General features: G+C 47.0%; 1 protein-coding gene and 1 pseudogene across 1 annotated transcript in view; one reads left to right on the forward strand and one right to left on the reverse strand.

The window, feature by feature from the left end:
- Positions 1 to 207: 207 nt before the first annotated feature.
- Positions 208 to 21,568, reverse strand: part of FAM174B (family with sequence similarity 174 member B) — a 32,956-nt gene continuing 11,595 nt past the window's right edge. Inside the window, exons 2-3 of the mRNA XM_036845178.1 lie at positions 13,479 to 13,610; positions 208 to 2,033 (exon numbers count right to left, since the gene is read on the reverse strand). Of these exons, the coding sequence (XP_036701073.1) occupies positions 2,030 to 2,033; positions 13,479 to 13,610 (136 nt within the window). The 3' untranslated portion in view covers positions 208 to 2,029. The remainder of the gene's footprint in view (positions 2,034 to 13,478; positions 13,611 to 21,568) is intronic.
- On the forward strand, positions 4,219 to 10,721 carry LOC118891117 (annotated as a pseudogene).

Consider the following 21,568-nt stretch of genomic DNA (forward strand, 5'->3'; position numbering starts at 1 on the left):
GAGGGGCCTGGGTGGGACCTGGCCCCTGAGCTCGATCCGAGCCCCAGCACTGAGGCGCCCAGGGCTTCGGACCCAGGCCCAGTACCTCCCCCGGGCCCCCCGCTCTGCCCTCCTCTGAGCCTCGGGCCCACATCCCTGATCAAAAGAAGGCACCTTGCTGGCCTCCATCTCAGAAAACCTCCAAACTGATGCATACACAGCTCACGCCAGAAGGGTTTTTTATTTAAGAGCCTCTAGTGCCAAAGCTGTGGCATCTGGAAGGTCATTCTTGGTGGCCACCTGTGCCAGGCCCTGTGACGAGCACCTGGCAGACAGAGGCCGGCGTTCATACGTCAGGCAGAAGAATCCAGCTTCTCCGCAGATGGTTCAGACGCGGTTGTCGGAAAGGCAAGTGTGAGCCACGGTTCCAGTTCAAAGGTCCGGACAGCGCACAGCTGCTAGGCGGCCCATCCCGTTTAGTCACCACCCAGGCCCACGAGGACACGGTGGAGGGTAGAGATAAAGCAGGCCCACCCCTCTGGCAAACAGGGCGGAGAAAGGGAGAAGGAAAGTCAACAAAAGAAGCAAAATCACGGGAGGGAGCCGAGGAGCAGGAGGCCACTGTCCTCAGAGTGGCCGCCCCTCTCTTCTGCAGAGGCCGAAGTGCCACCCTGATGGGCCAGGGCTTCAGAGCACCCATGCCCAGCGGGCCTTGGGAACCAGGGACCCCAAAGCAGGGCAGCCCCTTCTCAGGAAACCGAAAAATCTGAAAATAGGGGCGAGTAGGGAAGGGCCAGAGTTTTCATCCCAAGCAGTGAAGCAGACAATAAACAGGCAAATTTGCAAACCCTGCAGAATGCCAGAAAAGAGGAGATGATTTAAAAAATTACAAAACACCTTTCCAGAGAGAACAGAGTAGCCGGCCCCCAAAGGCGCTGCTAGGAGACTTTAGCAGAAGGATATCCGTTGCAGCAAATAACCCGGGGGAAACAGTGAAATGGGAGGCCTCTATCATCCTGAGAAGTCAGCCCGAGGCCCTGCTTCCAGCAGGTGTCGGGCACTCGAGCTGCAAGAGAAGCCACCACCCAAACCCACCTGCGGGAGGGGCCTTCCTGCAGTAACCTCCTGGGTCCAGGTGGGTTCCTAGGCCAGTCTGGCCTGGACCAACTGCAAACGTAGTCCCTGGCAGTGGGCTTTGTTCAGCCAACCAAATCACCATTCATTTAAATTATCACAGTGATTTTTTTTTAAATTCCATTTCTAAGACCAACAATGTAGAACGGTGACAGGGCAGAGAAACACACAATGGATGTTACTAAGCAAAGGCTGCCAAACACTTTCTTTTCTCTTTAGAGATGGAGAAATTATCTCACATGTACATACACACACACACATGCACACACACACCCACATGCACACACACAGGTCTAGGTTTCTCCCTGATATTGAGAACTCTTTGTGAGCTAGCCATGCCTAATTCTGCTGAACCCTTTCGAAAAAGGAAAAGAAAAGGAGCCACAGGACGTGTTTACATCTGCTAGGAGTTGAGCAGCTCCGACCCCTTGCACTCTGAACTTTCACGCGGCCACCACCAACGAAAGGCCAGAACTCGACCAAGCCCAGAAAGACCACAAAGGGTCAGACATCTAAAAGTTCGTAGATCCAGGAGAGCAGACTGTCAGAAACCCTAAATACGCCGCTGAATATCCTTCAGGCTTTTTTTAGGTTCTTGATAACTTCTGATCTCTTTTACTTTTGTCGGCAGTTGCTTTAAAATTATTTTTTAAACCAGCATGTTTCCCCTTGCCCCTTAGCAAGGCAAAAGCCTTCTTGAGGAGGGAATAAAGGGTGACATTTTAAAGGGGCGTCCAGAGGGTGGTGTCTCCTGCAGTGACATTCGGAGCCGACATTCTACACACAACTGTGCCAGAGTTTCATAAATAATGTTTGTTTTGGTTTCAACACCTCGGACAGGACAGCTTCCAGATCCTTCACACCCCCCAGCTTCAGCCGACCAGCCACAGGATGCCAACACGCTGGGGAACAGGTTTTACCTAAAAGAAGAAGAACAAGTCAGTGGCCTCTGGCAGAGCCGCACACCCATTGTGATCCCTCCCTAACCACGACCATCCTCCAGGCCACACCGTCGTCCTAGCAGGGCAGTTGACACCCCTCCCCGTGCCCCTCCAGCAGCGCCTCCATCTCTCTCACCCCCATCTCTACTCCTGCCACACAAGCTGCCTTTTCAGTCCTTGAAAACGCCACCCTCCTCAACCCCAGGACCTTTGAACGTGCTGCCTGGAACGCACACCCACTCCTCCAGGTAACGCCTTCCCTTCCCTCAGCTCCCAGCTCAGGATCCTTTCCTAGGTCCCCACACAGACCCCTAGTACACCACCTCTCTTACCCTTGTAATCCTCCTTCCTAGCACTTCGGTGGGTGTTTACACCGGGGCTCGGCAAACCTTCCCTGTAGAAGTCCAGAGAGCACTAAATATTTTTGACTTTGCAGGTCCTCTAGTTTTTGTGGCAACTGCTCAACCCTGCCGCTGGAAATGCCTGGCATGGCTGTGTTCCAATAAAACTTTATTTGTGGACACTGAGGTTTGAATTGCATTTAATTTTTACGTGTCATGAACTGTTATTCTTCTTTTGATTCTTTTCCAACCATCAAAAATGTAAACATCACTCTTGGCTCAGGAGCCATACCAAAATAGGCAGTGGGCCGATCTGGCCCAGGGCCCTTAGCCTGCCGGCCCCTGGCTTATGGTTTGTGTAATTATCTGATTCGTGTCTGTCTCTTGCGTAGACTGGGAGCTCCCTGCAGGTGAGACCCTTGTCGGAGCTTGTTCACATTTAAACCCCAGCACCAAGCACAGTGTCAGACAGTTGTAGGGGGTGCAAGAAATATTGGTACGATGAGTGAAAGTTGAAAAACTAAATCTATTCAAGACATCATCCAAAGGGACTTAGAAAAGGAGGGAAAATCTGAGAGGTCCCCAGCATCTATTAATGTTTGAACATGGGCATTACATAATCACATGGAAAAACAGTGGGGGCTTAATAGAACTTATAAAATAATAAACTGCTTTTCATAACGTTATATGACCCCAAATATAAATATCAGGTAACTAATTACTGAAAGATATGGACATCCTATTTTTAGGAAATACACACTTATGTACTGGGGGGAAAGGGACATATAATAGACGTAACTTAACGTTCAGAAAATGGTTCAGAAAAAAAAATCTGAACACACACACAGAGCCATCATAAGGCAAATGAGGCAAAATTTTAAAATAGGAAAATCTAGGTAAAGGGTATCCGGGTGTTGTCTCTACTGTTTTTGTTTTGCAACTTTTAAGTTTGAAATTATTTCCAAATTTAAAAAAAATAGACATGGGTATCCTCATATTGACCACTAGGGTCCCCTGTTCAACAGATTAGAGGAAGAAAAAGATAAATCCCCACGGCCATGTCCACGCTGTGAAGGCTGGCTTTCTTGGCTCACCCACATGCCCCCTCCTCTGGGCTAGGAAGAGGGGGGCTCATCCCCGCTTACTGACATCCACGGATCCCAGACACCCCCACTCTACAGATGCAGCCTGAGGACCTCAAATGTTAAGACTCCCAGCGGCCTTGACCTCACAGTCAGGCCTTCCCCTGCATCCTGCTGCAAGTTCAATGTCGAGCATGAGGGGTCGCGGCCAGGGGACTGGAGACGGAGCAGCAAAGCTTTCAAAAATCAAGAATCGGACCAGAGTAAAGGGACCCGATTCCCAAGAGCTACCCAGAGCAGGTGTGCATATGAACAAAAGCAGACTACCGTGAGCCTGCTGAATCTGGAAAAAGCAGACCGTCAGAATTCGCAGAGATGTGAACTTTACATAACCGCCAACGCACTGAAAATTCACCTTTGCAGGTGTCCCAAGATTGTTATTTTGTTGAACTGCATCTTCCGGATGCCCCAAGGGCACACCCCGGGATGCTCTGCCAGCTTCCCTGCCTGCACCCCATTCCCCCTGTGTGCAGCTGTTGACTCCTTGTGCTTACAGGAATAAACGCGCGCGCGCGCGCGCACACACACACACACACACACACAGTGGGTAGAGACGGAGCAGGAGGAGGGGAGCCCACCACGAGCCATCAAGCACATCTCATTCCTCAGGCTCCCTCCTCAGCAGAACTAAATCTCCAGGGCTGCTCCTGGAAAAAGAAAACAGACCCGCTCGCCCGCCCCATGGGGAGCAGCTGCTCTGGGCGCGTGCCAGCACCTCGGAGGTCACCAGCTCTGGATCTCAAGTCTGAGCAGTGTGCTTGGCTGCCCTTCAGACTCTCTGGTGTGACTGTGACTCGGGAAGCTCTGGGGAAAACCGACAGGGGGACTGGGGTGAGGAGGCAGGTTGTAAAGTCCCGGCTCTCTTCTTTTCATCCCACTGTTCCCCTGAGGCCATGAAGCTTTGGGGCTCTCCCCTGGGAAGGGTCCTGGGGGGACAGGCTCATAGCTGCAGCTCACCCGGTTAGCCCTACACCCGCTCAAACTGGCACCTGTCGACATGCTATTACTTTTTCCTCGAATGCCCTCACTCCTCCCTGCCCGTCGATCTGCTCCTGGCTCTCTCCCTGCTCCTTCCAAACCCCCTGTAAGCTTCATCTCCTCTGGGAAGAGGTGCCAGGGTGATGTGCCCCTGCTGGCTCCCCACAGCACCCTGTTCTTTCCTCCCTGTGGCGTTTACCAGGTCCTCTTATAAGAGTCCGTGTTCCTGGACCCCCCACCTCAGTACAAGCTCCCCGAGGGCAGGGCCAGGCTTACCCGTCCTGCACTCGCAGTGAGCTGGGCGCACGCAGAAGGTGACAAGCAGAGATTTCTACGAGGGCTCTCTGGGCCCTTTCCCTCCTCCAGAACAGCCAAACTGCTATTGACATCCCTGCTTTGTCACTAAGATTAACCAGAAAGGTGGTCCATGCAGACCCCGCTCCCACACTCCCTGGAAACTCCAGGTGAAGTAAAGGCACGTTTAGGTGCCATGACCCATGCTTATTCCCTTCAGATTTGCAAGTGTCCTGTACAGCGACATTGGGTTACAGCCATCCCAGAGAAGGAGAGGGACATGCCCCAACCTGTCCCTGTCCCATGTTTTACAAGAAGTTTGTCTGTCGGCAGAAAGAGACTTCCACACGGGAGCACCTGTCTCAGCACCTGTCCTGCACACTGGCAGCTGACCCCTTGGTGCAGCAGACAAGGACACCTCAGGAAGACGGCACAGAAGCCACGGAATGGAGAAGCCGAGGGAGGAAGCCGGGCCACGTGTGTGAGTTCTCCTGAGACAGACAGACGTGAGGACCACACCACCAGGTGCCGGGGGGCCCTCGGCAGTCTTCCCACTTGCATCCCAGGACATCGAACACAAAAAAGAACAACTGAATAACATGGCTAGCTTTTACAAAAGCACTGCTAGTTAGGATTATTTGTGTGTTTTCCTTTTTTTCCCCCTTTTCTTTGCCTGATCCTTACACAGCACTATAAACTGTGTGTCCATGTAGGCAGGAAACTAAGTCAGATTCACTTAAACATGGATGGACCTAGAGCTTATCATACTAAGTGAAGTAAGTCGGAAAGAGAAAGACAAATACCGTGTGATATCACTTATATGTGGAATCTAAAAAATGATACAAATGAATTTATTTACAAAACAGAAATAGACCCACAGACATAGAAAACAAACTTATGGTTACCAGAGGGGAAAAGGTGGGGAGGGATAAATCAGGAGTTTGGGATTAACATATACACACTACTATATATCAATATAAAATAGTTAGCCAACAAGGACCTACTGTATAGCACAGGGAACTATACTCAATATTTTGTAATAACCTGTAAGGGAAAAGAATCTGAAAAAGAACAGATATATATATATATATATGTGTAACTGAATCACTTTGCTGTACACCTGAAACTAACACAACATTGTAAATCAACTATACTTCAATGAAAAACAGAATCACCTAGCAGTAAATTTTCATCGCCACACAAATTCCTGTTTGCATAGTCTCCCTCCTCATAGATATAAAACTCAAATAGTTTTAAGGCGCACGATGCCTTAGCTGAGAACTGCCCCCAGAATGCCAATATTGGTTTTCAGAGAAACAAAAATGCCTCAGGAGATGCCCATTTATATATAACACATAAGCTCAGCATTCTACAAAGCAAGAGGGCTGGCAGAGAGTTATTCAAACTGCTTTGGGGATGGCCTCTGATGCCGTTTCAGGTCCAGGGAGGATGCTGCAGCCACCCTGGGGAGACTGCAGATCACCAGGTCCCCTCTGATTCCTTCCAGGCCCCAGAAGCTCAGGGTACCCGTTGCCTCTGCAGCGGTCCCCACGCTGACGCTCCTAGCAGCCTCACTCCTCGTCCTCAGGTGATGAGGGAGCGTGGGACGGGCTGAAGGGCCCTCCGAGCTCAAGGATTCTAGAAGTCACTGCCCTGAGTGTGCTTAGCAGGGCCTTAGCTTTGTCTGTGCCATAGGGTGGCCATGGGGACCCTGACCTCGGGCCTCAGTCTAGGATAAGCAAGTCAAGTCCGTTTTCTCCCTCTCCCACCACAGCCTCCAGGGGCCGCTGGCTGCAAACAGCCACCAAACGCCTTTTGTTCTAAAGCCAAGATGCCAGGCACAGCCCCCAGAGGTGCGGGGGACATCTCATCTGTTTCTAATTATATTCCCTCCGGAAGCCCTATCCACAAGAGGGTGGGAGTCAGGCATTTCTGGGGCACACATCTGCACCCCACGGGCCACGTCTTTTCCAAACCTAAGAAGCAGGGGCACCAAGCCCACCCTCCCTCCCGACGCCTGGAGACCAGGAGTGGCAGGAGCTGCGTGTTCTCCCAGCAGCACACCTTTGGGCTGCGCTTGTCACGGCTTCTGGTGCCACCTACCAGACAAACAGCAGGAAGAGCGGCATCTGCCTCACCTCAGGGGACACCTGGAGGGTGCCACAGAAGGCTCCGGTGATAAACCAGGGAGGCCCAGAGGTCCACGACATCAGCCACATCTGCACGCTAGGCCAACCAAGCTCAAAACACATGCAGCCAGGATGCACACGCCTTCTGAAATACGGAACCATTTCAAAACCCCAGGGGTCTCTGTACTCCATTTAGCCATCATTTCCCTCTTCCAATTAGCCTTTTTAAGTACAGAGTTGGAAACTCACTTCCACAGACTCTTTTCCCTCCCCACATCTGGCCCTAAACATCGGAGGCCTTACCTCATGCGTTGTGACATCCCAGTGGCATGGGAGCCTGGGAGGAGGGCTGCCCACGGAAGCCTTGCCCTGCCTGCCTTCTCTCCACCCCACTTCCTGCCTGGCTGATGCTCACGGGCTCTAAGGCAGAAGATGTTATCAGAGAGCTGCACGTGTAATACAAGGCAGGTTACGGCCTTACTGCCCGGGCGCCAAAAACGTGACTTCCCTCTTTGCACTCACTCATAAAACCACCCAAGGCCATGATTCAGCCACATCCGATTTAAATGTAGTCTGTCTCCCAGGGGGAACCAAAAAATTTACTTGAGCCATCTCTAAACAGGAAAGACGAGGACCTGTGAACAGATTATCATGTGCAGACAGAGCAGTTCTCAAAAACGCTAAAGCCAACATAAAATGGGTCTTAAAATTCTTGTTCTTTCAAATGTATTGACCTGAAAAGTCGTTTGTGATATGCTGTTCGGGTGGAAAAATGTTCCAAAGCAGCACGTGTAACATGGTCCTATTTCTGTAAAAAAAGAAAATTCCACGGGTACGTACTCACACACACTCTAGTGGTTATCGTTAAGTAGTGAGATTAAAGGTGATTTTATTTTCCCTTTTTCTTATCCGTAATTTCTATACCATATATTACATTTGTAATAAAAGCTATGACCTGGTCTTTTTAAATGGTCAATCATCTTTGGTCCCGAGGACTAGAGTGGTTTTGTGTCCAGTGACTCACCCCCAAGTTCACTCACATCCTCACAAACAGCACCAACTTCTCACATGAACCACTTGAAGTCCGTCCTTTACAACAAACAGGGAAGCAGGATAGCGCCTGGCAGTGATAAGGAAAGCCTGTGGGAGGCAGCTGAAGTAGATAAGATTACAGAATAAATGCTTACACCAGAAAAGGAGGATGAAAATGAAGGCGCTAAATATGCAATGGAAGAAGTTAGAAAAAAAGAACGCACTCAAAGAAAGCTTAAGGAAGAAGAGCAGAAATCAACCGAAATTGAAAATGCTAACATAATAGCGAGGATCAAATAAACCAAAAGTTGGCTCTCTGTATAGATGAATAAAATTAAACGTCCAGCAAGACTGATCAAGAAATAGGAGAAAAGGCAAACAGAATCAATATTAAGAATGAAAAGGGGACCACAACTACACATTTGACAAAGAATAAAAAGATGATAAAAAGAGAATGTTGTGAATAACCTTAGGACAATACATTTGAAAACTTACACGACATGGACAGAATCCCAGAAACATACAACCCATCCAAACTGACCCAAGAAGAAATAAAGACTAAATAGTCCTATGACTATTCAAAGAATTGGACATCAACAGTGTTTTCCAATCTTCAAACAAAGAAAGCATCAAGGTCCAGCCAGTTTTAGCATATTCTACTAAACATTTAGGAAACAAATAATTCTAATCTGATACTAACTATTCCAGAGAAAAGGAAAATAAGGAACAGACCTAACTTGTTTTATAAAGCTAGTAAAACTTCTACCAAAGCCTGACAAGGATATTACAAAACAGGAAAATGACAAACCAATCTCAGTCACTAAGAGAAACAAGAAAGTCCTAAGCAAGATATCAGCAAACTGAATGTAGCAATGTGAATAAAAAGGTAACATGACCATGACCAAGCTCCTTTATCTCAGGAATGCAAAGTTGGTTTAATATTAGAAAAAAAAATCAATGAATATAAGTTCACCACCTTAACAGATTAAAGGAGAAAGTATAATATTCTCAACAGAGCTAGAAAAAGAATTTAATAAAATTTGACATTAGCAAACTAGGAATAGAGGGAAGCTTCCTGGGGAAAAAAAATCTACAAAACCCTACAGCAAACACTGCTCTTAGTGTCAATATTGAAAGCACACCCTTTAAGATCAAAAACAAGACGGGATGCCTATTATCATCACTTCTATTTAACAATGACTTAGAGGCCAAAAGTGAGTATAAAAAGGCTTAAAAAAGAGAGAGATAGAATGTTGAAGGACCTGGGGGGAAGGGAGGCAGTCTTATTAGTCTCAAGTGATATATCTACATAGAAAACTCAAAAGATCCACATTTACACTACTAGAATTCATAAGAGTTTAATGAGGTTACTGGATTTTTTTAAATCAATATTTTTTAAAAATCAACTGCATTTCTAGACACCATGAACAGAAAGTAAGAAAGTGATATTTTTTAAAAAAAAGAGATCAGATTGAGGTCATGAGTCATGTGGCAGTGGCTTGCAGAGGAACCTGTCTTTGAAGCTGTCCCCAAAGTGACAGCAGAGAGAAGCCAGCAGCCCCAGAAGCAGAAACCCGGGAGTGGAGACTGATCCTGTGGGATACAGGGGTCATTACCGTGGATGATCTGGGATGAAAGACTAATATGAATGGACTTGCTGAGTCCTGAGTTTCTGCCCAGAATCGGGGTGGAGGAGAGGCATGGAGGTGTCTGGGGGACCTTAAGTGATTCCTGTATTAAAAATTACCATGTGTGAAAGGGTCCCGTGCTATCGCTGTGTCACATAGAGATAGAGGGCCCATTATTACAGTGGCCAACAAAAATGCTCCAGAGCATTGCAACAGACCAGGGAGCAAGCTCGGACTCTCAAACAGCAAAAGTATTACCTGCTACCTTAACACCTACCAGGTAGTTCCATGTAATCATTTGCCTTTGGAAACAAAATCACTATGCTGAAGAGATATCTGCACCCCAAGGTTCACAGCAGCATTATTTACAAGAGCGAAGACATGGAAACAGCCTACGTGTCCAACAACAGATGAATAAATAAAGAAAATGTGAAATACACACACACACAGACACACACACAATGGAATACTAGTCAGCATAAAACAGAAGGGAATCCTGCCACTTACAATACCATGGATGGACCACGAGGGCATCATGTTAAATGAAATAAGTCAGGCTGAGAAAGACAAATACTGTACGATCTCACTTATACGTGGAATCTAGAAAAACCAAACTCATAGAAAAAGAGATCAGATTTGCAATTATCAGAGGCAGGGGGTTGGGGATGGAGGAATTGGGTGAAGGTGGTCAAAAGGTACAAACTTCCAGTTACAAGGTGAATACCTCCCGGGGATGTAATGTACAACATGATGACTACAGGTTAACACTGCTGTATGATAGATCTGAAAGCTGCTAAGAGAGTAGATCCTATTAAGTTCTCATCACAAGGTAAAAAAAATGTTTTTGTAACTATGTGAGGTGCTAGATGCCAACTAAACTTATTGTGGTGATCATTTCACAATATATGTATGTCATTATGCTGTATACCTTCAACTTATACGGTGCTGTATGTCAATTATATCTCAATAAAACTGAAAAAAAAAAAGTTTTAATTTTGAAATCATTTGCCTTTGATGGTGAGTTTCACAGCCAGGAGCAACGCCAGTACAGCGCTAACTGTTCCTAGGAAAGGAACTTGCTCCATTATTTGAAGAACTGAGACTCGTTGTGGAAGGTTCTTAATCTGACAGTGGTTTCAATACTTTCCTCCTCTTTGTGACACCAGACACGACCTCCACCAGCAGTCTTTGAACCACAATAATATTTGTATCCAGATTCTCTAGAGGGGCCCCTTTTCCAGCTTATACTCAAGAAAGAGTCAACAGTTAGACTTTCTGGACAGACAGTGATATTTCTTTGCTTAGGGTCTTTTCTTATGTAGTTGGGTCTGAGGCTACCACAAAAATGGTTCCATCTATCCTAGCCCCCGTGGAGTTGGCTCACACACCAAATATGGATGAGATCCCATCCCACGGCTCAAAATCAAAACAGTCCGTTGATCCACTTAAGCCATCAAGGGCTCCCTGTTGTACAAGAACCCCAGGCCTGCAGGATGCAGCTGAGCCTTTCCATTGTGACTCATAATGAGGACATTGTGGTCTTCACATTTTGTTTCATTTCTGTGCCTTGAATGTGAGACCGATAAAATGGCTTAGCAATAAAATCAGTATAATCACTTTCTTATGTACATAGTATTTTGCAGTATGGGTGCAGGTTAGTAATTGTTTTGATTCTTCTCAAAGGGGGCTGCTCTCTACCTAAACTGCAAATCATAGCTAATGGTTTGTTCCTCCACTCTATCTATAACCAATCCATGTCAATGTTGTGCGTTCTTCATAAAATTTAGGTGTGATTTGTTAACAAACTCTGTTTCCAATATTGGTATGTACGTGAACATGATAATACAGGCATTATTTTTCAGACCTGAGTATAAATAAAATCATTTTTTAAAGTAAACAGTATTTTAAAGTAAAAAAATTTGGGAGATTGGGATTGACATATATATGTGTCAAATAGATAACTAATAAGAACCTGCTGCATAAAAATTTTTAAAAAAATTTAAAAAGATACATGCTACCTCCCAAAAAATATTTTTTTAAATAAAGTAAAAAAAAAAAAACACATATATATATATATATATCTCAAAATGTAAAACACCTGGGAATATATCTAGCAAAAATTTATAATACATTTATGGAGAAGTTTTTAAAAGACATCTTTTACAATACCTAAATCAATGGAAAGTTATTCCATGTTCATGAATGGGAAGAGTCAACATAAAGGGCCTGATTCTCTTTTTTTTTTTTATTGAAGTACAGTTGACGTACAATGTTATGTAAGTTACAGGTGTACAATATAGTGATTCAAAATGTTTAAACGTTATAGTCCATTTATAGTTATTATAAAATACTGGCTATATTCCCCATGTTGTACACTATATCTCTGTAGCTTATTTTATACAGAATAGTTTGTAGTTCTTAATCCCCTACCCTTATCTTGCCCCTCCCCACTTCTCTCTCCTCACTGGTAACCACTAGTTTGTTCTCTCTATCTGTGAGTCTGCTTCTTTTTATTCTGTTATATTCACTAGTTTGCTGTATTTTTTTTAATTCCACACATAAGTGATATCATACAGTATTTGTCTTTCTCTGTCTGACTTATTTCACTTAGCATAAAGGGCTGATTCTCTTTAAATCAATCTACAGAGTCAATGCAGTTCTAATCGAAATCCCACACACTGTTTTCTTGAATCTAACTCCATTATAGCCAAGAATACTCAAGGCTGTGCTGGAAAAGGACAAGTCAGGAGGTACAGAAAAGCTGTGTGTGATGCGACTCTTACGGGTCAACCTGACTGGGTGACACGGTGCCCAGATATTTGGTAAAACATTAGTCTGGGTGTGTCTGGGAGGGTGTTCCGGCTGAGATTAACAATTGTCTGGGTAAACTGAGTAAAGCAGATCGCCCTCCCTGGCATGGGTGGGCCTCATCCAACCCACTGGGGGCCTGAATAGCACAAAAGGCAGAATAAGGGGGGATTCGCTCTCTCTGCCTGACCATGTTGGAGCTGAGACATTGGTCTTCTCCTGCACTCTCGCTGGAACTTACACCATCGGCTCTCCTGGTTCTCAGGCCTTCAGACTTGGACCTTTATAATAAATCTCTTTCTGTATGTGTATATCCTATTGATTCTGTTTCTCTGGAGGACCCTGGTGGGGAGGGAGGAATCTCCGGATAGGGTCCAGCCTGGATTTGTGTCTCATCTTTGCCATTAATAACTGTGACCTTGGGCAACCCATGGCCCCTCTCTGGGCCTCCAAGCCCTCATCCCTAAATTACACTTGCCCCCAGCTCTAACACTGAGAATCTCACATACCCAAAGTAGTATATCCCAAAAGAAGCCAAAGTCCAAACTACAATCCTGAAGTCACAAAGTCATTCTGACTTTCCTACTGGCCACCTTAAAGAAACACACCTGCCTTTGGAATTCAGCAGTAAATTCCATCCAAGGAGTAACCCCCACCCCATGCTCTCCATTACCAACTAAGCAAGGTTGAAAAAAAAGTTTCCATTTGTGTGCATGGCGTGTGGTACATGGCGGTTGCTTGGACTAGATTCCCCAGAGTCTGTACATGACAAGCTCATTGTCCGAAATTCAGCCCTCCTTTCGCTCCCACAAAGCTGACTTCTCAAGGGTTCGCATCAGGAAAGAGTTGAGAATAAGCATTTCCCTGCAAGCACTTCCCTGCTGGCTTTCTGGGTGCTGTGCATTCCTGGGAGGGATCAAAGCAGTTCCCCCCATAAGCAGAATGCCCCAAGGTCAAAGACTTAGCCAAAGAACAAGAATACACGCCTGGCCACTCACTGTCTTCAAAGGTGAACCGCGCCACCTCCCCAAGCCAGCGAGCCCAGGAGAAAGCCACTGTTCCCACCCGGTACCTGTATTTGATGTCAAATACTGTGGAGTCCTCGTCCTCGTCATCCTCTTCGTTCAACGGGGCCATTTCCACTCGCTCAGCCGGAGTGGTGATGATGTCATACTTGCGGGTCTTCTTCAGCCTCTTCCCCGACCTGGAAGAGGGGAAGCACATTCCTGAGAACTCAGCGATGCCCACTGGGGTAAGCCACGCTGCTGCCCCCAGCCTGACTCCCAGGAGATCTGGCAAATACCCCAGCTCCTCCACTTCCGGCCATGGGACCTTGGGCGGGGTCCTGACCTCAGCAACCCTCGTGGTCCTCACCCACACCTGCCCAAAGCACCGTAAAACCCAGTGATCAAGATCTATAATGCCCAAATGCAAGATTTTAAAAGGCAAAATTAATGCAAAAAAAATCCACGATGAGCAAAAGATCAAAATGTTCAACATGGACGGAACTCAGCCCTGCCCCTGGGCTGGCATGATGCCCCTCACCCTCATCCCAGCCCTGCCGTGTTGGCAGGTCACTGCTCCAAGCACAGGCGTCACAGCCTGGCACTGTGTGCCCTGCCCCATGGGCCAGCCAGGTGGATTAGAACGCAGGCTTGCCCACTTTCTACCTGTGTGATCATGGGCAAGTCAGTCAATCTCTCTAGGCCTCAGTTTCCTCATAAATAAAATGGGATGAGAATAGTATCTGTCCCTCACGGGCGAGGGAGGATTAAGTGAGATGAGGCATTTAACAAGCCTACACACAGCAAGCTCTCGGCAAAAATGACTGTCTGCGAAAATAATCAACAAATAGGAGTTAAACGTGCTACAGCCTCTCTCACATGACAAGGACTTGTACAAATGAGTATTGTTTCCATCACAAGGATTTATGAGCACTGGGAGTTATAACCCTATGCTTTTACCTCTGGGATGGTGGACGGTCACTGGGGACCACGGGGAAAGTGCCGAGCAAGCCTTTCCATCTCCAGTGTCAGACCCTCTGCATGAAGCACAAGACATTGATCAGGGCACAGCTGAAAGTTTATGATGCCACAGGGAACAATATTGTTATTATGACTACTGATGCTCTAAGCATTTATTTCTGCACTATTTTGAACTTTTGCCCAAATGCCTTGTATTCTCTGATGTCCCTCCTTTTTAACAAATATTTGAAACTGTCTATGAGAAACCAGCCAAACCCCCAAAATCATAAATGGGGCATTGAAGAATCATATTCTCTAAACATGCTTCCTGCAGACTGTAAGCCGTACCCAGATGGAGACCACATCAAAGACACATGTCGGGTCTCTTTGTCCCCAGCACACAGAAACTCCTCAAGAAGTTTGCAAAACAATGAAAACAGAAGTTCACCGTCAAGTAAGAGTTTCTTAGCAACAGCAACTTGCTCTTTTCTTACCTAATATTATTTATCAAAGACATGATTTGTGAAAGGATTGTTTACATAGAAAATATAAATATTTATCTATACCTTTGGCATAAAGCAACCTATACAACCTATAGTACCTACTCCTCGTGGTTCTTTGTGTAGAGACTTTGGGAAATCAGCTATAAAGCCTGATAATCCCCTAGCCTCATTACAAAGCAATTTGTCCTTTCTGCTTTCATCATAGGCACGCGCGCGCACACACGCAGAGGTGTGGGTGTGAAACTGCGTGGATTTCAAACACGGTGCGAACACCAAGCCAGGTGGTTAAGAGGTAAGAGGGCCACAGCCAGTCACCTACCCAGTGGCCACGGGACAACAGTATTTTGGAAGCAGGCTTTGTACGGGAGCGTAAATGCTTACGTTATAAATACCACTGGTCCAGATTCTCACAATCAACAGATTCTTGTTTTCTCTCCACCTCCCCACAAAGGAGTAAAATAGATCTTAGTGTTCTGCCCCAGATGACATAATCCCTGACCAATTCAATCTCCAATATGGATGGGGAAATTTAAGCCCAGAAACAGCTCCATATGCCACAAGCAACCCAAGACTAAGCCACAAGGAAAACCACCCACCCCCCAAGCCCTCTAGACTAGGCTCAAGCTCCGGATCTACACAGACGCACACATCACACTTTTCTCAGAAGTCTCCTATCTCTGCCCTGATGGGTCACAGCTGTTCAGAGGAAGCACTTGGCTTCGCAAAGGAGCCGGACTTGCCCTTCTGTTAACTGTGTCCAGTGCCAGGGCTGCCCATTCCCAACACACATCTGGACAAGCATCTGGAACTCTGGAATAGGATTCATCCTGTGGACCCGAGGGCTTGAGAAAGCTCCTGTAGACACCCAAAGAGACTGGCGCCCAGATGGTTTCTGGATGAAGAGTCACCATTGTTTGTAACTGTCTTTCAAATATCATGAGGCTTAGAAAAATGCAAAATCTGATTCATAAACCTTGTCCTGCACTTGGAACTTGAAATCTCGCTTAGTCTTTGGCTCTGGAGCGGGACTGACTGCTGACCCTGGGAGAAGGTTCTGGAGGCTCTGACTTCAGCCCTGCTTCATGGAAATGGATCCCCATCAACCATAAAATCACCTTCCTTCTTCCTGATTGTTCATAGAGTCTTGTGATGAGAAAATTAACCTGCTGAGCTTAAAATAAGACCCTTGAACACTTACCCATGGGAGAAGCTGGAACACAGCCCAGCCTCTAGAACACCATGGCCTACTTGCTTTAATGACAGCCATTCCAAGCAGGTCACCTGAGAAGGTAATTTTAAACCCAAGATTACACCAAAGGTGTGATGGTTAATTTTATGTGTAGACTTGACTGAGCCACAGGGTACCCAGATATTGGCTCAAGCATTATTTCTGGATGTGTCTGTGAGAGTGTTTCTGGTTCAGATTAACGCTGGAATTGGTAGACTGAGTAAAGCAGATTGCCCTCCCCAACTCAGGTGGGTCTCACCCAATCACTTGAAGGCCTGAATAGACAAGAAAGACTGACCTCACACAAGTGAGAGAGAATTTCTCCTGCCGGACTGCCTTTGAGCTGAGACATCATTCTTTTTTTTTTTTTTTTTTTCCTGCATTCAGACTAAAACTGAAATCTTAGCTCTTCTTGGATTTCAAGCCTGTATGTGTGCATACACACACACACACACACACACACTCTTGGTTCCATTTCTCTGCAGAACCTTGCCTAATCCAAAAGGCCATTAGCAAGAACCCTCATACATGCATCAAACACCAGTTTTGACACAACGAGCTGAAGAAATTACATTTCAAATAATCAACTCTCTGAGCCACAACACCTTTCACAAAAAAGGAGTACTTTCTGCTGTTTCACTACTGGACATGTTAATAAGGGAAAACCAGGACTTGTGAGAAGTTGAAAGAGACTCAGCCTCATCCATGGCAGAAGGAGACTGGCTGCGCCAGAGAGAAACCACATGTGTGATTGGAGTCGCGTGGGGTGGGATGGGTGGAGGGGGCCTCACCTCATGTATTTTTCAAATTAAAAGGTGAGCCCTTCCTTTACTAGCTATGTGTGAGTCAGAAGCTGGGAAATGCATGAACAGTCGATCAGCATTTCCCGCAGACCCTTAGATTCCCGAGCCTCACTGTCCTGGGTCAGAGAACAGAGACACCCTGCCTCGGAGAGGAAGACGTGAGATAAGGGGAAAACAGATTTGTTCGAAGCCTATGTGACCTCACCGAGTCCTGCTGTCTCTTCTGAGTGTGGATGCTCTAACGCATCTTTTCTGATCAATAGCAGTCCCTAAGAGTTGAGCTCCTCCCGGGTGCCAGCTAAGCAATTTACATGTAAGATCGCATGCAAAACATATAAATCACCCTATAAGGCAGCGCTGTTATCTCTGTATTCCAGACGAGGAAACTGAGGCTCAGAGAGGTCGATCTCCCCAGGACCAAGGACCAAGGGCTGCGCCAGCACGAACCTTCCTGGAGGCTCACTTTGAACCACCTCGTGCCGGCCAAGAGGCAAGGTGCCAGTTCCCCCACTCACTCCCTCTGCAAGCCCACTCCACACCGCCACTAGACTCCGCCTCCACTTATCTTTAACACCAAGAAACTCTTTGCCCTTGGTACAAACTTTCTGGAACTTGTCGCTTACCACAGCTCACACATTCCTATTTCAAATTGATCTGGGCAGACTTCTCATAAACTCTTTCTAACGGTGACTCCCTCAGGACACATGTTGGTTTGGGGCAGGCCAGCCTCCATCTCCTCCCTCCTTTGGGCATCTGTATCCTAGGTGAATCCCCCTCCCCATGGTCCCCGTGGGTGAGGAGGTCTGACCACTGGCCACACCCCCAGCTCCAGAAGTGGACCATGGGACTTAAACCTGAGTCAAAATCAGTGTATTGCAACCCCTGGGGCCATGGCTGGGAGGTTGGGGGGAGTATATGGGACTAATCGGAGCCAGTGATCTTTGCTAGGCAGGCAGGAAGGGGGTCAGTAAATCACCCAGGTGAGAGCTGCATCGCCACCTTCTAGAAATGGAAAATAAAGCCAACATGGTAGAGGACAGATTGGAGGGAGAGACCAGGCTCCAAATCTACTATGATGCCAGCCCTCCTTGACACCAACGATGCTACTCTCTTTGTCACCGAAGCCAGTCTGGTCAGGGCTTTCTGTCACACACAAACAAAGGAACCCTAACCGTTGTCACAGGGTCTCAAAGGAAAAAAGGCATGGCTGTAATGATAAACACCATCTCAGGATTCTCCCACATTTTAACAGCAAACCTTCCACATGTAAGTATAATTTTCCCATTTTGTCAAATCCTTTAAAACCCTAGGACTCTTCCCTGTTTCTGGTTCTAGAAACAAAGAACCACACATATAACGCACCTCAGTGACAACATCGTGAAAGTTTTCACTCAGGGCGACCTGTGAACAGGTTTTCCGAGACGACAAACATCCTGGTGATCTTCCCACAGGGCTGTTCACCAGCATTCCGGTCTGAGGAAAATGCAAAGGCTACACAGCTGCAGAGAATCTGCAGTCACCCAAGTGTCCCCAGGGGGGCAGTGCGTCAGCCTCGAGGACACAGCTTGAGAAAGAAGCAACTGGTTCTAGACAGAGCCCCAGGTTAGAGTCAGACTTGGGTTCCTATCCCCGTGTTTCTACTTACAGCCCTGCTTCCTCGCCTACCCGGGGGTGGGTGGGAGGCACAAGCAGGAAGGCAGCTTTGCCACAACTGTCACAGCGCTCCGTGCCCAAGAAGGGGGAGATTCAGGGAAGAAGGAAGGGAAAAGATATTGCTGGTCCATCTGCAACAGCATGGCCCCTTCGCCGTAATTTTTCTTTTCTAGTACAAGGTCCCGTTAAACCAAGTGGCCTCCACGAAGAGACGGTGGCATTTACTTAAAGGGTGGTTTTAAGTAAATGCCCACGTTGTGCTTCACAGGACCCAGCAAGACCAGAGAAGCTGGAGAAGAGACAAAGGATCGTTCCACTGGGGCCAAAACAAACATTTCTAACTAACTAGACAGAAGAGAAGTTCAAATTCTCTTACTCTGAAATGTAATCCTAGAGCCAGAGGGTTTGTTTACTCAAAGGCCCGCTCAACAGCTGGTCGGAAACTGGTTTCCCAATGCGCCCCGGCGCACGGCCCAGGCAGACACGGAGGGTGGGGAGCAGAGCGGGAGCCCAGAGGACCCACGTGGAGAGGGGCCTGCTTTCCCCACCCTCCCCTGCAAAGAGACACAAAACAATGCAAAGCCGGACGGGTTAGTTTGCTGTCAGTAGTTCAGTTTGCAGGTGTGGCGGTCAGACCCATAGGCTCCACGTCCAGGGGTGCGATTCCATCTCAGCCCTGCAACTCCTTTGTCTGTGAGCCTCCTGGCAAGTCCCTCACCCTGAACCCGAATTTCGTATCCACGTCACCCACTTGCCCGGTGCAGCTAGGGTTCAGGTGGCAGAGCTCACCGCGGTGGGGCTTGGGAGGGAGATGGGGAGTGACCGATAACGAGCTCACGTTTCTTTCTGGAATGACAACAGTCTTCTATCATTGACTGGGGTGATGGTGCACAACAACTCTGTGAATGTACTAAAAACCATGATTTGGACACTTTAAATGGGACACCTGTATGGCATGTGAATTACATCTTATAAAGCTGTCATTAAGAGCAGGAAAGATAGATATATATGCATGTATGTGTATCTATCACATTCATTCATTTCTATACTTAATAAAATCTCTCTGGAAAGAGTCACAAGAAATTGACAGCATCCGGAGAAGGAAGCTGGGAGGCTGAAGGGCAGGCTGGGCTAAGAAGGAGATTGTTCACTATACCCTCTGGTTCCTCGTGAATTTCAAACCATGTGAATATATGAGCTATTTTTAAAACAAACAAGTAAATAAATAAAATTCAAAGAAGGTAATTAAGATAAAAATTTAAACAGACCACGTGTGTGTCAGGCCTGCCTCTCGGACAGGAGACCCTTCTCCTGGAGAGGCCCTGGGGGCCCCCCTGTCCCACCCAGAGGCTGCCTGCCGTCTCCTGCTCACCTGGTGACTTTAGGAGCCAAACCCAGCGTCTCTGGCCTTTCCTCCACCTGAGCTGTTTTCACTGTGAAGCCGACTAAAGTAGTTCTGTGGCTCAAGGACCAGCTTTCTGTTGAAACCACACTACTCGTTCCAAAGAGCATGTTACCTTTGACATTTGGAAAATTAATAAAGAAGATGAAAACGGCATGTGTAGGGGAGAGATCGAATCAAGCAGCTGCTGTGAGTTAGCTGCCCGCCTTCCCGCCCGGCCGAAGATTCCAATGCTCTGAGGACAGGGGCCTTTCCTGTTTTTAACCTCCGATCTCTACCCTGCATCTTCCCCCGCAGAACATGACAAAACTGAGCCTTCCCTAGAAAACCAAGCAAACTTGGAGAAAGAATACGACCCCAAAACCCACTGTGCAGCCTCACCATGTAGGGAAGCAGGTGCCGAAGAGCCAGTGACAACAGCGCCATGTCTCCCAAGAAGGGGCGATGACCTGGGATGGGCCCCAGGCTCGGGGGCAAACCCAAGGCTGGCGACCAGGGTACAATTCCCGAGCACCAGCCTCCTCCCTTTCCTGCCTTGGGCACAGCCCCTGCGCTCTACCCATCACCATCCTTTTAAAGCAGTGTAAACGAGCCCAACACCAGCGTGATCTGAATCTCATCTGGCTCCGCTCCAGATGGGCAACTTGAGACTCTCGGTTACATGAGACAAAAGCACTTTCCTCTAGTGCAGTGAGAGCTTCAGGAACTCAGGCAGCCCAGCTCTAACAGGGCTCCGGCCAAGCCTTCCCAAACACAGGTGTTCCAGAGACTTCCAGGTACACGAGCAGCGCTGCCACACCTGACGCCTGTCCTCCCCGCCACGCCAGACACTCTGCTCCAGTACCAGCACCCAGTCAAGCGCGATGACTCAAACGCCCCAGAGCCCACAGGCGCAGGAAAGCAGTGAAGTGAGCCTGGTGTGATGTAAACATTAGAACAAACACGGTGACAAATGGCAGCCAACGCTCAGTCTTGGAGTCAAGGAGACACGAGGATTGGCACTCACAAACACAGACGAGATGGGACGGTGGCTACCCAGCTCCCCGCCCCCCCTACTCCCCCCTCATTATAGAGGCACTGCGTTTCCAGTATTCCCATCTGTTGAGAAAAGTAGATCTGGATTTTGATGTGAAGACTCCCAATTTTAAGTGTTCTCAGTTATCTCAGTTGTTAAAAACACTGCATATATGTGAAGTCTAAAAAAACGATACAAATGAACTTATTTACAAAACAGAAATAGACTCACAGACATAGAAAACAAACTTATGCTTACCAAAGGGGAAAAGGTGGGGAGGGATAAATCGGGAATTGGGGATTAACAGATACACACTACTGTATATAAAATAGATAAACAACAAGGACCTACTGTATAGCACAGGAAACTATATTCAGTACCTTGTAATAGCCTACAATGGAAAAGAATCTGAAAAAGAATATATATATATATGTATGTATGTATGTATGCATAACTGAATCACTTTGCTATACACGTGAAACACTGTAAATCAACTGCACTTTAATAAGAAACGAAAACAAAAACACTGTGCAGATCAAAACAAAACAAAAAAACGTATCTGTGGGTCGTCAGTCTGCAACCTCTGACTTAGCT

Source organism: Balaenoptera musculus, chromosome 2 (assembly GCF_009873245.2).
Source record: "Balaenoptera musculus isolate JJ_BM4_2016_0621 chromosome 2, mBalMus1.pri.v3, whole genome shotgun sequence".
NCBI classification, from domain to species: domain Eukaryota; kingdom Metazoa; phylum Chordata; class Mammalia; order Artiodactyla; family Balaenopteridae; genus Balaenoptera; species Balaenoptera musculus.